The 16,442-nt window shown below is 49.2% G+C and overlaps 1 protein-coding gene and 2 long non-coding RNA genes across 9 annotated transcripts in view; 2 read left to right on the forward strand and 1 right to left on the reverse strand.

Moving 5' to 3' along the window:
* LOC138737167 (uncharacterized) overlaps positions 1 to 2,334 on the reverse strand; it is a 44,660-nt gene extending 42,326 nt beyond the window's left edge. For all 6 annotated transcript variants that reach the window (XR_011340798.1, XR_011340800.1, XR_011340795.1 and 3 more), the window contains exon 1: positions 1,876 to 2,334. This is a non-coding gene — a long non-coding RNA (uncharacterized lncRNA). The remainder of the gene's footprint in view (positions 1 to 1,875) is intronic.
* The window catches only part of gnmt (glycine N-methyltransferase), a 42,250-nt gene continuing 26,645 nt past the window's right edge, over positions 838 to 16,442 (forward strand). Inside the window, exon 1 of one of the 2 annotated variants that reach the window (XM_069887761.1) lies at positions 838 to 1,221. In XM_069887761.1, the coding sequence (XP_069743862.1) occupies positions 1,016 to 1,221 (206 nt within the window). In that variant the 5' untranslated portion in view covers positions 838 to 1,015. Of the gene's footprint in view, positions 1,222 to 2,990; positions 3,020 to 16,442 lie in introns of those variants that run through there. The other variant, XM_069887762.1, reaches the window with a different exon arrangement.
* On the forward strand, positions 10,091 to 12,208 carry LOC138737168 (uncharacterized). Its single transcript, XR_011340803.1, has 2 exons — positions 10,091 to 10,362; positions 12,069 to 12,208. It is a non-coding gene; the product is annotated as an uncharacterized lncRNA (long non-coding RNA).

The raw sequence follows: 16,442 nt of genomic DNA on the forward strand, positions 1-16,442 counted from the left end.
GTCCATGTCTGCTGCAGGCTTGTTGGTGACTGACAAGTCCGATGCTGGACAGGCAGACACGGTTGCAGCGGTTGCAGGGGAAAATTGGTGGGTTAGGGTTGGGTGTTGGGTTTTTCCTCCTTTGTCTTTTGACAGTGAGGTGGGCTCTGCGGTCTTCTTCAAAGGAGGTTGCTGCCCGCCGAACTGTGAGGCGCCAAGATGCACGGTTTGAGGCGAGATCAGCCCACCGGCGGGGGTCAACGTGGCAGGCACCAAGAGCTTTCTTTAGGCAGTCCTTGTCCCTCTTCTTTGGTGCACCTCTGTCTCGGTGGCCAGTGGAGAGCTCGCCATAGAGCACGATCTTGGGTAGGCGATGGTCCTCCATTCTGGAGACGTGACCTACCCAGCGCAGTTGGATCTATATACAAAGTATCGCATGGTCTGTCACACTAATAATGTTGTCCGCCAATGTAGAAAGACTTTACAGCACAATTTTCTTGTTAGGATTCATACATTATCTCATTTCTGGACAAAGTGGCTCAAGGTGGCAAAAGTTAATGAATTTCATTCATTCTAAATGTGACAATAGCTTTACTACTGCCATTGCCTTCAGTGAAATACGGGAATTACTAAAGATTCTGTCAGGTCTCGTATTGGAGGAGGTCTATGGTGGGGGTGGGAGTGGGGGGCGGGAACCCGAGCGACGCCCGGCGCTGGTCAACTCCCCCGGGCGGACGGTGGCGAAGCGAAGCCCTGCCTCCGACCCCACCAGAAGGCTGGCGGCCAGCGGCATTGTGACGTCACGCAGGTGCGGCCAGATCCCAGGCCGGCGATTGGCCGCCCGACTGGTCCCGCGGACGTTGCCCGAAACTTTTTCCCTGGGTGTGCGGGTCGGGACGAAAAGTTTGGCCGAAGTGATCATCCCCGGGACCGTTGGCTCCATCTTCTCTCTGCTCGGGGCTTCGGATTAAGGTCCTCTGACCCCCCCCCCCCCCCCCCCCCATCCCTCTGCTCCCCTCCCCGCTGTCTGGCTGGGATGGTGGACAACGTGTTCCGGACCCGCTCGCTCGGCGTGGCTGCTGTCGGCTTGCCCGACCAGTACGCCGATGGCAAGGCAGCCAAAGTCTGGCAGCTGTACATCGGAGACACCCTGAGCCGGACTGAAGAGTATAGGAACGCGATCGTTCAGCTGCTGCGGCAACACAAGTGTCAGCGGATTCTGGACGTTGCTTGCGGCACCGGGTAGGGAAATTAACCCCCCCCCCCAAAAAAAAACTTTAAACACCCCCCCCCCCAAAGGCGCACGTTTTCCCTTTCCTTTTAAAGAGCCGCGTTCCCTCCTCTCCCCTCCCACCGCGGGCTCTATCGGAGAGTGCGTTTACACCTGCTGCGAAGGTGGACCCGGTCCTGTCAGCCCCCCCCCCCCCCCCCCCCGTCAAAAAGGACGGGCAACGACCGCAGGGGAAGCACTTCGAAGTGCTGGCCCGAGACACGCAACTCGGAGCGGGGGGGGGGGTTTGGGGTTGGGGGGTTGGGGTTGGGGGGGAGTGGGGGGGTGGGAGTGGTGGGGGGGGGGGAGTGGTGGGGGGGGGGGAGTGGTGGGGGGGGGGGAGTGGTGGGGGGGGGGGAGTGGTGGGGGGGGGGGAGTGGTGGGGGGGGGGGAGTGGTGGGGGGGGGGGAGTGGTGGGGGGGGGGGAGTGGTGGGGGGGGGGGAGTGGTGGGGGGGGGGGAGTGGTGGGGGGGGGGGAGTGGTGGGGGGGGGGGAGTGGTGGGGGGGGGGGAGTGGTGGGGGGGGGAGTGGTGGGGGGGGGGGGTGGGTTGAGAGCTTTTGACCTCGCCCGCGGACTCCGCTGAGTTCCTGCAGAATCAGAAACTCTGCAAACTTTCGTGTCTCACCCCAGTCAATTCTTGGGCCGTTAACTGGTGGGTCGTGATGCAGATCAAACAGAGAAATGTCAGGAGTGAAAGCCCAGGAGTCTGTAACCAGGCTGTTTTTCAAACCCAAATCATGGCTCCTTTTAAAGGGGACGTGGTTCACAAGGTGTTTGGTTCTGCGCCTGGTGCTCGGTTGTTAGCAAGTCATTCCACTTCGTGATGCAATCGTTGGAGAGAGAGAAAGAGGGAGGGAGGAGAAGAGGGTGGAGGGGAGGAGAGAGGAAGTGGGGGGAGGGGAGGGGAGGGGGAGAGGTGCAGGCAAGAGGAGAGGTGCAGGCAAGAGGAGAGGTGCAGGCAAGAGGAGAGGTGCAGGCAAGAGGGTGGAAGGGAGGAAAGAGGAAGTGGGGGGAGGAGAGAGGAGAGGTGCAGGCAAGAGGAGAGGTGCAGGCAAGAGGAGAGGTGCAGGCAAGAGGGTGGAAGGGAGGAAAGAGGAAGTGGGGGGAGGAGAGAGGAAGTAGGGGGAGGAGAGAGGAAGTAGGGGGAGGGGAGGAGAGGAAGTGGAGGGAGGGGAGAGACGGTTGGAGGGGAGAGGTGCAGGCAAGAGGGTGGAGGGGAGGAGAGAGGAAGTGGGGGAGGAGAGGAAGTGGAGGGGAGGAGAGGGGGTGGGGTGGAGGGGAGGAGAGGGGGTGGGGTGGAGGGGAGGAGAGGGGGTGGGGTGGAGGGGAGGAGAGGGGGTGGGGTGGAGGGGAGGAGAGGGGGTGGGGTGGAGGGGAGGAGAGGGGGTGGGGTGGAGGGGAGGAGAGGGGGTGGGGTGGAGGGGAGGAGAGGGGGTGGGGTGGAGGGGGTGGGGTGGGGTGGAGGGGAGGAGAGAGGAAGTGGGGTGGAGGGGAGGAGAGAGGAAGTGGGGTGGAGGGGAGGAGAGAGGAAGTGGGGTGGAGGGAGGGGAAGGTGGGGCATAGGCATCGAGAAGGGGTGGATATTAATGACGGGGGTATGGGCAAGGTAGGCTGTTACCTGTTTCCATGATGTCCAGTTCTGATAACGGAAGGAGCGATCAAGGGCACATTCAATGCCCTCTGATCTTCATTGAATGATTGCTGTACCAGCTGGCATTTTTTCTGTAGTGTCAGGCTTGAGCCCTTCATCACGGAATGGAAGAATATCGGTGGGTGTCCCAGTTTCCCTGATTCCATCTTGGTTGCCAACTCTTGGCAGATATCTTCTGGTAAGGGCTTTATACTGTGGATTAAATTGATTTATAGTAACCTTCCCCCTTTAGTTACTAATAATAACAACTCCTCCTTATTTAGGCTGTTCAGGTGAACTAGACAAGTTTGTCCCTTTAGCCTCTTGCTATTTAGAACTATCTGGCTTTAGAACCTCTGGCAATAGTCCTTAGTAACCCTCCTGAGGTTCAAGGGATTGTCAGAGATGGAGTAGCTCATAAGGTTTCCTTGCATGCAGATAACCTATTAGTTTATAGTTCAGATCTCGAAAGTTCTGTCTCAGCTTATCTCAATTCACCTCTTTCTCTGGATATAAATTAAATCTTTGTGAAAGTGAACTTTTTCCAATTAATATGCAAGTCCCTATCTCCGTTCTAGGTCCATTAAAGATTGTCAGAGATGATTTCATATTATTGGGGGTTAAAAGTGCTGAACTATTTAATAGGGGAGGTGTGTATATATAGATATATATATATAAGAGAAAGAGATAAACATTAAATATTTTTGATATTTTTTCTGTCTTCATTCAGTGCAGAGGAGGTGGGGGGGGGACTGTTTATACTGTTTGAAGTTTTATCTTGATATATATATTTGTGATACTGAACCTCTTTTGTTCCTTTTCTTCATTGTACAGTATTTATTATAAAAATCAATTTAAAACATTGAAAAAGGGGTGAGAGATCAAGAAGTGGAGGAGAGAAGGCAAGGAGTGGGAGGCATAGAGAAGGGGTGGATATTTATGACCGGGTATGGGCAAGGTGGGCTGTTAAGATGTACGATTCTGATTGCGGAAGGAGCGATCAAGGGCACGTTCAATACCCTCTGGCATCTTTTCTGTAGTGTTCTGTGTTTGACCCCAGATTAACCCAGGAAGCATCCTGCAGTTTCACCCTGTGAAGAGAAACAGATCAAAAGTAAATTGCAAAAATCTGTAGACACCGTGGTTGAAGTAAAAACACAAAATTCTGGAGAAGCAAACGGGGTCCTTTATCCAGCAAAGGTAAAAATATAGAACCGACGTTTAGGGCTTGACCCCTTCATCGGGAATGGAAAAATGTTGGCAGGTGTCTCAATTTCTCTATTTCCATCTTGGATGGGGGCAGATATCTTCTACAAACCTATGAACTCCCACATCTACCTCAACTAAACTTTTCCACACTATTGTCCTCTGTAAGGATTCAGTTTCTTCCTCTCAATTTCTCCATCACATCTGCTCCCAGGATGAGGTCTTCCTTGCCATGTCCCCTTCCTTTGAAAAACGTGGCTTCCCACCTACCATGATCAACTCAGCCCTCACCAGATGTCCTCCATTACCATACATCTGCCCTGGCCCTCTCCACCAACCCCACCCACATGCAACAAGGACATCATTTCCTCACTTACTCGAAAAAATTGATTTGTATAAATCTTTAAATTGTTTAGAAATTGTAACCCCAAAGTACGTGAAATAGTCTCTGACAATCTTGAGTGCAGATAGGGACCTGCTTACTAAGTGGAAAAAGTAACTTTTATGAAGGTATAATTTGTATCCAGAGAAAGAGGTGAATTGAGAAAACACAGATAACATTACTGGGATAGATCTTTCAGGATCTTAAATATAAACTAATAGGACATCTGCATACAAGGAAACCTCATGAGTTACTCTCTCTCTGTCCTTGAACCTCACGAGTGTCTCTAAAGGCTATTACCAGCAGTGCTAACTCTAAATCAAATAGCAAGGGGCTAAGGGGACAACCTTGTCTTGTATCCCTAAACAGCCTAAATAAGGAGGATTTGTTAATATTAGTAACCACTAAAGGGGAACTATAAATCAAATTAGTTCATTATATAAAGGCCATACCAAAATTAAATCTCCTTAATGTTTCAAATAATTAGTTCCACTCCACTCTATCAAAAGCCTTTTCAGCATCTAGAGAAAGTACTCATTTTGGAATTGTGTCTGAAGGAATAAATAATGTTCAATAATCTATGGATTTTAAAATGTGAATAGCGACCTAGATCCAGTCTGATCTTGAGATACAACAGAGGGAAGGATATTTTGCAACCTACTGGTCAATTGTACAAGTTCAACCTGAGAAAATAACATTCTCCAGTCCTTGGTGCAGAAACATGCAAACACACAACCAGACATAACACACATACAGACAAATAATACCATTATAAAATATATATGTATTGATTAGTAAATAGTAGAGTCTCGGACGGTTAGTATGAGCAGTTCCTTTGGTCGTTCAGCGTTCTCACTGCCTGAAGAAAGAAACTGTTCCTCGGCCTGGTGGGGCTGGCTCTGATCCTCCTGGATCTCTTCCCTGATGGGAGCAGCTGAAAGATGCTGTGTGCAGGGTGGAAGGAGTCCTCAATGATTTTGCACGCTCTCTTCAGACAACGATCCTAGTAGTTCATGTAAATGGATGTTGTTCGGGTTCGTGTGGGTCTCACAGGCTAAGAACCATACCAAAGTGCAGGTACAAAGCACACATTTATTTCAGGGATGGAATTGAGACAACAGGGTCGATATATCAAGCAAAGTTCTACACTTACACAATTCGCAGGGGGTAAATATATACTTTCGGATGTTGAGGGGAAACTGACAGAAACTGGGGAAATTACAGAAGCATACACATTCAACAATCAGATCAAGGTGATATTATGTGCCCCCCACCCCTTGACCAGTGCGGACACAGCTCTGCTACCTAGCCTCGAGACTCAACCCAACCAAGTACAGGAGGTGGTATTTACATGCCAAGAGGATCCCCTACCCCCACCCCCGATCCAGCGATCGGAGCACTGTTTTTAGGAGGCTGACCCTGCGCCATGGGGCCGGTTGGGCTGGTCAAAGTCCAAATAGGGCGGTTTCAACTGGTCAAGTGTGAAAGTGTCTTCCCTGCCGCCAATGTCCAAAACACAGGTGGAGCCATTGTGTCTGAGGGCACGGGTGCGGCCCCTCGTAAGGCCGCTGTAGAGGTGGCTGGTGAGCCCCATGCCAAACATGTATTTACCATAAGTAAAGTTCTTTGGGTTGTAAGTGCATGGTTGGCCATGGGATCTAGGTTTAGTGGGAGCCAGGGTGCCTAGGCACTCACGTAGCCTGGGCACTGTGGTCTCTTGGGCCATCACAAATTTGGCCAGTATAACGAGGGGTGCGCCATTGACTAACTTGGCACAGGATGCCTCGTGGTCCTCCTTGGGTGCGGTGTAGATGCCTAACAGGACCCAAGGGAGTTTGTTGGGCCAGTTAGGTCCAATAAGGCATGCCATTAAGGCTGCCTTAAGGTGCCTGTGGAACCTCTCCACCAACACCTTGGCCTGTGGGTGATACCCTGTGATGTGGTTGAGCTGGGTCCCCAAGGCATGGGCTAAGGCGGTCCACAGACTGGAAATGAATTGGGACCCCCTGCCTGACGTAAGGTGTTCGGGGACTCCAAAATGTGCTACTCAAGTGTTGAGTAAAGCCCGTCCGAATGCTTCTCTGGAAGCCTCTGATAAGGGCACCGCTTCTGGCCATCTGATCACCTGGTTGACCAATGTGAGGAGGTAATGGGTGCCTCTGGATATGGGTAGGGGCCCCACAATGTCAATGTGCACATGGTGGAACTTTGATATGAGTCTGGATTTTGGATGACTGGCCCTGAGTATGTCCTGGTCCACATGTCGATCTTTTTGAGGAGGCTGTGCCAGACATACCTGTTTGCCACCATCTTGACTGATAGCAGGGTGAGCCAAGTTGTAGACCGAGTCAAAAACGTGCCTCTTCCATGCAGTTGGAATGACGGGGCGATGTTTACCCATCAAGGTGTCGCAGAGCAGCGTGCAATTCTCGGGGGTGATCTGGATGTCCTCCAGTTGTAAGTTGGTGAGCGCTGTCCAGTACGCCAGGTTGTCAGGATCTGCTTGCTACGGATCAGCCAGAGCTGCGTAGTCAATGCCAGGGGTAGGGTTGTGCACCACCAAGATAGCCGGACAGGATAGGGCGTCAATCACCACGTTGGATTTTCCGGCTATGTGTTCAATGTCTGTTGAAAATTCGGAAATGTAGGACAGGTGCCGCTGTTGCCTGGCTGACTGCGGATCTGATACCTTCCTGAAGTGAAGGTAAGGGGTTTGTGGTCCGTATAAATTTTGAACTTCCTGCCCTCCAGGAAGTAACAAAAGTGTCAAATTGCCAGGTGTAAGGCTAACAGTTCTCTATCAAAGGCACTATACTTTAATTCTGGTGGCCTGAGGTGTTTACTGAAAAAGGCCAGTGGTTGCCATTGTCCATTAACTAGTTGCTCAAGTACATCCCCGACCGCTGTGCTGGAGGTGTCTGTCGTGAGGGTGGTTGGGGTGTCTCTGTGGGTGCACGAGGAGGGTGGCATTGGTTAGGGCATGTTTTGTGGTCTGGAAGACCTTGGTCACCTTTGGGGTTCTTTGTATGCTTTTACTGGGTCCTGCCATGAGGGGAAAGAATGGGCCCATGATGCGGGCTGCTGCAGGTATGAAGTGGTGATAAAAGTTGACCATACCTTGTAGTCCCTTCACCATCGATGGCATGGGGAAAGAGAAAATAGCATCCACCTTCGTGGGTAACGGTCTGGCTCCATGTTAGTTGGTACGATGGCCCAGGAAGTCAGTAGTCTCTTGGCCAAACTGGCACTTGGCCGGGCGGATAGTGGATGGTTAGGCCAGAATCACTCAGCCTGGAGAATAATTATTTTAAGTGGGCAGCATGCTCGGTGCAGGTGTGGCTAGCGATTAAAATGTCATCGAGATAGACGAAGGCAAAATGCAGATCCCGGCCCTCTGCATCCATCAGCCTCTGGAAAGTCTGAGCCGCCTTTTTTTTTTAACCCGAATGGAATGCGGAGAAATTCAAACAATTCAAAGGAGGTTATGATGGCAGCTTTGGGGATGTCTTCGGGGTGTACCATGATCTGGTGATAGCTCCTGATGAGGTCCACCTTTGAGAATATCTGTGCCCTTTGCAGATTCGCAGTGAAGTCTTGGATATCTGTCCGGTATGGTGGCCTCGTTGAGGTGATGGTAGTCTCTGTGCGGCCTCCAATTACTTACTGCCTTGGGGACCACATGGAGAGGGGAGGCCTAAGGACTATCGGAGCACCCCACTATGCCGAGTTCCTCCAACTTTTTGAACTCGCCCCTGGCTAGGTTGAGTTGCTCGGCGGGGGGAGGGAACTCAATGCCTTGGAGGGGAGGGCCCTCTGTAATGGTTTGGTGCCTCACCCCATGTTTGGGTTCAGCTGAGTGGAAGTGAGACGTGGTGATGGAGGGGAATTCTGCTAGGTCCTGAGCAAATTTGTTGTTGGCAGTTCTTTGTTGTTGCCATGCTTGCCTGACTAGAATGCTGTAAAACCTAGCTACACTACCTCCTGTGCAGGTGGGGGCTGGTAAGTTCAGTGCCCTTGAGTGAGAGTGACTGAAATGTCCAGGCGAGCAACAGCTGGTGCCACTTGATATCCACCAGGAGGGAGTTGGCCCGCAAGAAATCTGCACCCAGTAATGGGTGTTGCCCATCCGTCACCGTAAACCTCCAAGTGAATTGCCTGTCCTCGAAGTGTAGGGGAATGGTGTGGGTGTTGAATGTTCGGATGTTGGAGCTGTTTGCCACTCGGAGCTCCCAGCCCACTTTGGCGCAGTGGGCCCCCAGGCCGGGGGAATTACACTCTACTGTGTCCCAGTGTCCACCGAGAAACATTGGCCCGACAAGGAGCCTTGAATATGTAGCAGGCTACGCAGTTGGCCAGTCATCGCAGCCATTAACGACGGCTGGCCCGTGCATTTCCCTGGAACGCGCAGGGATAAGCAGCATATTCAGACCTCGCAACCTCTCTGTCGGTGATAGAAACAGTACTGCTCACTGGTGGGGCGTGGCATTTGGGCAGTCAGTTGGTGGTCTTCCTGGCTGGGTGCTGTCCCCTGCTCAAGCGAAACATGTGTTTCAGCCCACACGATGCTTTGATGGTCGCCATGTTCGATGGCCATTTCGTATGTCGGCCCGAGCCGCTACAAGCCAACAAATATTCAGTAACTATAATGCAAGAAAAAAAATTGATGCTAAAAGGGGGCAGACAATCACAAGATACCTATAATCTCCTCCTTAAACTCCCCCAATGATCGGGCCTCCACAGCTGTACGTGGAAATGAATTCCACAAATTCCCGAACTTTTAGCTAAAGAATAGAAATTGCCCCGCTCCATCCATTCTCATCTCTCGCCTCGGATTCAACCCTCAGAAACCCCATCTCCCCAGAGGATCCTGCTCCCTTCTCTCTCCACTCCCCCTCGGTTCCATCTGCTCTCTTTTCATATCATCATGGTCACCTTCCGCACACCACCTTCCAGCACTGGCAGACTTGGTCTTATCTCCCACTTAACCCCGTGTAACTCCTTTCCCTTCATCTTGTGGGTTCTGGTTCTTTCGGTGGATCACACGAAATGACTATATCCAAACTTTCGTCGGGTCAGACATTTTATTCTGCAGAATTGAGAGTTATCTGCACAAGACCTCACAAAGATGCTCTCTATGAAAGCTGGCAGAGATTGACCATGTGTTTCAAAGCTATTCCTTTTTCTTGTTCATATGTGGGCGGAGTTACATTTGGCCCAATCAAAAGTTCACATAATACATTCTTATCCTATGCAATTGCTACTAAGTACAAATTCCATTGCTGCACAAGATTGACATCCTCTCATCAGACTTGCTCATTGATTGGTTCAGACTAAATTCCTAGAGTTAGTCATTGTGCTAATTGGTCCTTTTGCATTGCCATGGTTGCCTGACTAGAATGCTGTAAAACCTAGCTACACTATCACTAGCTGTTAACCCTTTCCTTTTTCAATCTCACCCCTTTACAGAATCTCCACAGGCCAAAGGTGCAGAGAATTCCAAAGCTTCACCACCCTCTGAGTGAAGACACATCTCACGTCTGAAAAGATTGGGAGGGAACAGTGGATGTGGTGCATTTGGATTTTCTAAAGGCCTTCCATAAAGGCCCAGGGAAGAGGTTGGTCATTAATGTTGGTGCCCATGAAGTCACCATATTGACCTGGATTGAGAAGTGTCTTTCGGACGGAAAGTACAGAGTGGGAATAACTGGATCCCTCTCAGGTTGTCAGCTGTGATCCATGGGGCTCTGCAGGGATCACTGCTTGGGCCCAGATATTCACCGTCCACATCCACAATTTGACTGAGGGAGCCAAATGACATTTGTGTTGTGTCTGGTGATGTGGAGGAGCTGGGGACTACGTGACACCAAAAGAGGGAAAGAAATAGAGACAGAAAGGTGGGAGGCTGGTATGGTAATTTGCGTTTGTGAGTTTCGATGATTGGACAGGTAGTGGGAGGGAGGGGGAGAGAGATGGGCACTGCATGATGTCAGAGACGATGAATTTTTGGGGAAAAGCTCTAATCTTCGGAATCGTGTTGAATCCCTATCAACCATGTTGTATATGGAGGAAACGTGGCCTCCCTGCTCGTCTGCAATATGTCTTATTCAGAAATCACCTCACTTGTCAATCAAGGTTGAACTCCTTGCACACCTTGCCGTTGGCTAATTTAAAACACCTGGGGTCATTTTTGGCTGGAAGCACAAATTATAACTGTATGCACAGCACATTCTTTCTGTCTCACAGTCCAAACTCCGTGCTAGGTCGCAACTGCAGACATCGCAGGATGTGTCATGGGTGATAACTCTTTGATTGTTGGAAGCATTCCAGTGAATCTCTTTTTGAACCCACTCCATCATGAGCACATCTTTTCTTAAATGAGGAGCTCAAAACTGCTCGCAATCCTCCAAATGAGGTCTCACCAATACCTTTAAAATCCTCAATATCACATCCTTGCTCTTGTATTCAATCCCTCTTGAAACGAATGCCATTGTTAAATTTGCCTTCTTCACCACCGACTCAACACCCTTTATATCTGGGTGTTTTCAATTTTCTCCCCATTTAGAAAATAACCTGTTGTTTATTTTCTCTACCAAAGTACATGACCGTTTACTTTCCGACATTATATTGCATTTGCCACTTCTCTGCCCGTTTTTCGAATCTGTCTATGTCCTTCTACACAACCTGCTCCTCCACGTAACCCTATCATTTGCAAACTTGGCCACACACTCATTCATTCCATAATTCAAATCATTAATATACCACATAAATAGAAGTGGCCCCAAGCCCGATCACTGTGGAACACCACCAGCAAGTGGCAGCCAATCAGAATATGGTCCTTGTATTCCAACTCACTGCTTCCTGCCAATCAACCAATGCTCTAACCACACTCGAATGTTTCCTGTTATACCGTGGGCTCTCGTTCAGTCGCCTCATGTGCAGCACCTTGTCAAATGCCTTCTGAAAAATCCAAATACACTGCATCTCCTTTATCCAGCCTGCCTTTCACCTCCTCAACAAATAGGTCCCAGTCAGGCAAGATATCTCCTTTAGGAGATCTCCAAGTATTCTGTAACCTCCTCCTTTACAATCAACTCCAACATCTTCCCAACCACTGACATCCTGCTAACTGGTCTCTAATTTCTGTTCTGGTGCCTCACCCATTTTTATTAATTTTTAATCAAAAAAATTTAGACACGCAGCACAGCAACAGGTCCTTTCGGTCCATGAGCCCATGCCACCCAATTGAACTGCAGCCCTGATACATTTTTGAAGGGTGAGAGGAAACCAGAGCCCCCAGGGAAAACCCACATGGACATGGGGAGAACATACAAACTCCTTATAGGCAACGTGAGATTCAAACCCCTGCACCCGATCAATGACACTGTCACCGCTTCGTGCTAACCACTGCACTAACCATGGTGCCCCTTCTTAAATAGTGGGAGGACATTTGCAATTTTCCAATCCTCTTGGATCGTAACAGAATCTATTGATTCCTGAAAGATCATGACTAATGCCATGGTCATATGTTGCTGCTTTGGTGCATGAGAGGCGCCATCTAAATGGAAATTGTTTTTCATCTTGTCTCTTCCTGAACTGTAAGTCGGAGGAAGAGGTGGCAGGTGTAATGGAAGGGTTGTGTCCTTTGGGTCCACGACAGCTGAAGAACTCATCAACATGGATTTTCTTATTACCTGGTTAACAGAGAATGGAGTGAGAATAAATCAGTCTTCCTCTGGCGGAGTTGCTGTGATGTGTGGTGTGGCCCAAGCATTGACTTTTGAATTTTAGATGAATGAATCTGGGGAAGTTTCAAAGAGGAAAGATCAGTTTAGAGTGCAAGGCACCATCTGATGAAAACGGGAGTTCTCTTCAAGGATAGAAAGTTTTCTGGAACCTAGAGGTTCCAGAGACACAAATGTCTCCTGTGTGAGGTGAGTGGAAAGAGGAGGGTGTGATCTGGATGGGATGTGTCCTTTGGATCTTGTGGAAAATGGGAAAACTGGAGCGGGGTGGTGGTGGAGGGGGGGGAGAATTTGCCTGTATTACTGATACTGATGCAATAGAGAAATGGAACAAGCTCACGCACGGGGGTGGGAAGCAGCTTGTGTTAACTTACACACAATGGGTTCACTTTTCACCCCAAGTCCCCAACAAAATGTGTCAGAATCATCTGTTGGAACCCGCCTTTTACATCTGAAGGAAAATGGAGTGAGGGAAAGGAAAGGGTTGTCGGACATGCAAGCTTGTTCCACTGTTAGCTAAGAGTGAGAGGATATTGCTGAAGCGTCAAAGGGGAAATGTCTCCACTGAAAATTGGGGGTTGACGCCTTCACTCCATGGGTGGCGAGAGCATGGCACAAGCTGGCAACAGAAGTGGTGAATGCGGGTTTGGTTTCAACCTTTAAGAGAAAATTAGATCAGTAAGTGGAGGGGAGAAGGTTTGGAGGGTTACGTGCCTTCTGCATGTTGATGGAACTCTGCAAAAAAAAAAGTTCAGATGAGCTAAATAACCTGTTTCAGTGCTGTGGTGGATAGAATGGGCTGTTCCTAGTTGTTCAGGTGCCATTGAAGTTAACACACACAGGGTAAATTGCACCATCCATCAGAATGACAGAACCAGCGGCATTTCTTCATACATCAGTTGTTCTGTCATTCGACTGAATGCCTGAGGGCAGTGGAAGCCACCTTTAAAATGAGGTTACAACGGACGCCACCTGGAATAGAGTAAGATCTCCTGGCGTAAAATTAGTCTCAACATTTTGGCAGGCTTTGATTGGCATCTCACCTCCACATTGAAAACCCCAATGACTGGGCTGGTGCCGTGAGTGGTGCGAAGAGAAGGCTTTTGAATTGGAAAGCGCTCTCTGTGCATTCACAATTGATAACTGAGAGAGTGGCCATTCGTGAATACTTGAATGCTGTTAGGGGAAGAATCTCTGGGCCGCTAACCACCTTTGCAAGCTGCTCTCAGAACGATGTCCATTTTAATGGGCTTTTGAATTGTCAGCCAAAAGCCAGTTGAGCCTGATGGTGGGGTGGGGGGTTTGTGGCACATTGTGAAACCTTGGATTTGGCGATTCAGCCTGTCTGGAAGAAGCAAGGCTGCTCAGTACACACCCACACTGGGTTCTCCCTCCAAACAACAGGGTCCAAAGCTGGGGAATTCTGTATTTAATCAACAAAATCGATGGTGCTCTTTCCATAACTCACTTCTGGATTAGCACAGAAATACAATTTTTTAACACTCTCCCCCTTCTACCACCAAAAGGCCTATTGTACAGCATAGAAAGAGTAATTGACAAGGATAGCCACAAGCACCATACAGGTTCATCTCTGTTAGGAGTGTTTGGGGACATGGGCATCGTCTCTTGGGGTTTCCAGGGAGAGTATGGTGTCGACCTGGTTTACACATCCTGCCCCTGAGTTTGAGACAAGTCTATTTGGGAATAGAGTGTCAGCCTTTTTACCTTCTCGCTTAGGCGGGATTCTCGTCGTTTTGGCTGCCACCCCGTGCCGTTCGTTCTCCCTCACCCCGCTCTCCTAGAGTGCCTTTCACACTGGCATCCTGGTAAACCAGCTGTTCAGTGTCCCGGGCTTGGAATGGGCATCTGGCCGCCTGGTCCCAACCGGGGCACTGAACACTTTCGCGCCTGCAAGGGTTTATCCCCGGCGCCTGGTCTGTTCTCCCTTTGATCGGACGTGCCCCCGCCATCCAATTGCCCGTTTCACACTCGCTGCTTCTCCAAGCCGGTGATTGTGCGAGGGGTCGAGGCCGCCAATCCCCGGCGAGAGACGGTGTCATCCGACTCCTACGTCGAGCAGATTTTGCTCCCACTCTCGGCCACTTTAAAGGTCATTTGGCGTTGGATCCCTGGGGTCACTGGCAATGCGAAAGGGGCTTGAGAGTGGTGGAGGTCAGGACTCATAAATAGGGTGGTTCTGCCTGACAAGTGGTCGCCTTCTCTTTCTGCATCACCCCACGTCTTGTGGGCTTCCTCAGTCCATTCCCTGATCCTCCTTCCCCCCCACCCACCCTCCTCCCATTTCTTAGCTTTCACTTGTTCCCGGATTAATTGTTCTGGCTCGGTGAGAGTGCATATGCTCGCCGCTTCTCCCCGGCAGGCCGTGCCTTATCTCCCAGTCTTTCAGCCAAACGTGTGGTGAGGAGACGGTAAAAAAACACATCTGCTGCGCTGTGGTTCCTCCAAGAACTCTTGTCTATAGTTTGGGGAAAATGGGCCATCCTGATTGTTTAAACGTTACTTAGATTTTTTTTTCTAATAAGAGCACAATTTCCCTGACTAGCAGGTAATTGTTTCCAAATTGGAGTTAAATTTCCTTGTCTGACAAGCAGTCGTTTCCAAATTGGGTATACTCTAGTCACCAGCCTCTAATTTAGAGTAGGACATTTCCCAGACCAGGCGCAGTCGTTTCCAAATTGGGTATACTCTAGTCACCAGTCTCTGGGTTAGAGTAGGAAATTTCCCAGACTAGGTGCAGTCGTTTCCAAATTGGGTATACTCTAGTCACCAGCCTCTAATTTAGAGTAGGACATTTCCCAGACCAGGCGCAGTCGTTTCCAAATTGGGTATACTCTAATCACCAGCCTCTGGGTTAGAGTAGGAAATTTCCCAGACTAGGTGCAGTCGTTTCCAAATTGGGTATACTCTAGTCACCAGCCTCTGGGTTAGAGTAGGAAATTTCCCAGACTAGGTGCAGTCGTTTCCAAATTGGGTATACTCTAGTCACCAGCCTCTGGGTTAGAGTAGGAAATTTCCCAGACCAGGTGCAGTCGTTTCCAAATTGGGTATACTCTAGTCACCAGCCTCTGGGTTAGAGTAGGAAATTTCCCAGACTAGGTGCAGTCGTTTCCAAATTGGGTATACTCTAGTCACCAGCCTCTGGGTTAGAGTAGGAAATTTCCCAGACTAGGTGCAGTCGTTTCCAAATTGGGTATACTCTAGTCACCAGCCTCTGAGTTAGAGTAGGAAATTTCCCAGACCAGGTGCAGTCATTTCCAAATTGGGTATACTCTAGTCACCAGCCTCTAATTTAGAATAGGAAATTTCCCAGACTGGGCGCAGTCGTTTCCAAATCCGAGCTAAACTTCCCGGACTGGCAAGCATTCTTTTCCAAAAGATGCATTAATTTTGTGGACTTTTCATATTGTGGTCGTTTCCAAAATATGAGCTAAAAATTCCCGGACTGACGACGTGGGCATTTCCAACACTTCACTATTAACCTTAACAGAACCTTCACAAACTCTACTGCAATGAAGCTCACCCCATATCCTTATGTATATCCTCACATCATTCCATATCGGACTCTTCACGATTCCTTCAGTATCTTGGGTTCTTCGCGTGGTTCTCGGCAGGGGCCACACCGCCCGCCAGCACCACTGAAGGTGTTCGGGCTCAAGGGACCCGAGGGTGCACCCCAAATCCGTTCAATGTCCCAATGTCCTGGTGGCGATCTTCCCAGCAAGACTTTGCTGACTACGCCAATGTAATACCGGTGAAGGTACCAAACTAAACAGCGGAACCGCAAAATGCAAGACACAGATTTTATTGGAATGAGTAGGTTAATATAAGGGTTCAAGTGAAAACAGGACAATAAGGCATATTCTTGCCTCCAAATTTGATCGGTATCTCTTTGTTTCAAGCTTAAATTTTACATACAGTATCATTGCCCTCTAAAGACAAGAACATGGGTTGACGTTAATCACTTATTCATATGTACAAGTAATAATTAAAAGATATCCTTCTTACATACAAAATAAACAGCAGTCTGGAAGAGTTGCTCTCAATATACATGTGTTTTTTTAGACAGCAATGTTGGAAAAATCCAACCTAATTACTCACCTTTAAAGCCTTTTTATAGGCATTATTGAATGCAGACGATAAAATGTTGGCAAACAGAGTTACTAATTTATTGCCTAAATTAAGCTGTTGGCAGATAATGTGGTCGTTTACAC

Source organism: Narcine bancroftii, chromosome 6 (genome assembly GCF_036971445.1).
Source record: "Narcine bancroftii isolate sNarBan1 chromosome 6, sNarBan1.hap1, whole genome shotgun sequence".
NCBI classification, from domain to species: Eukaryota; Metazoa; Chordata; class Chondrichthyes; order Torpediniformes; family Narcinidae; genus Narcine; species Narcine bancroftii.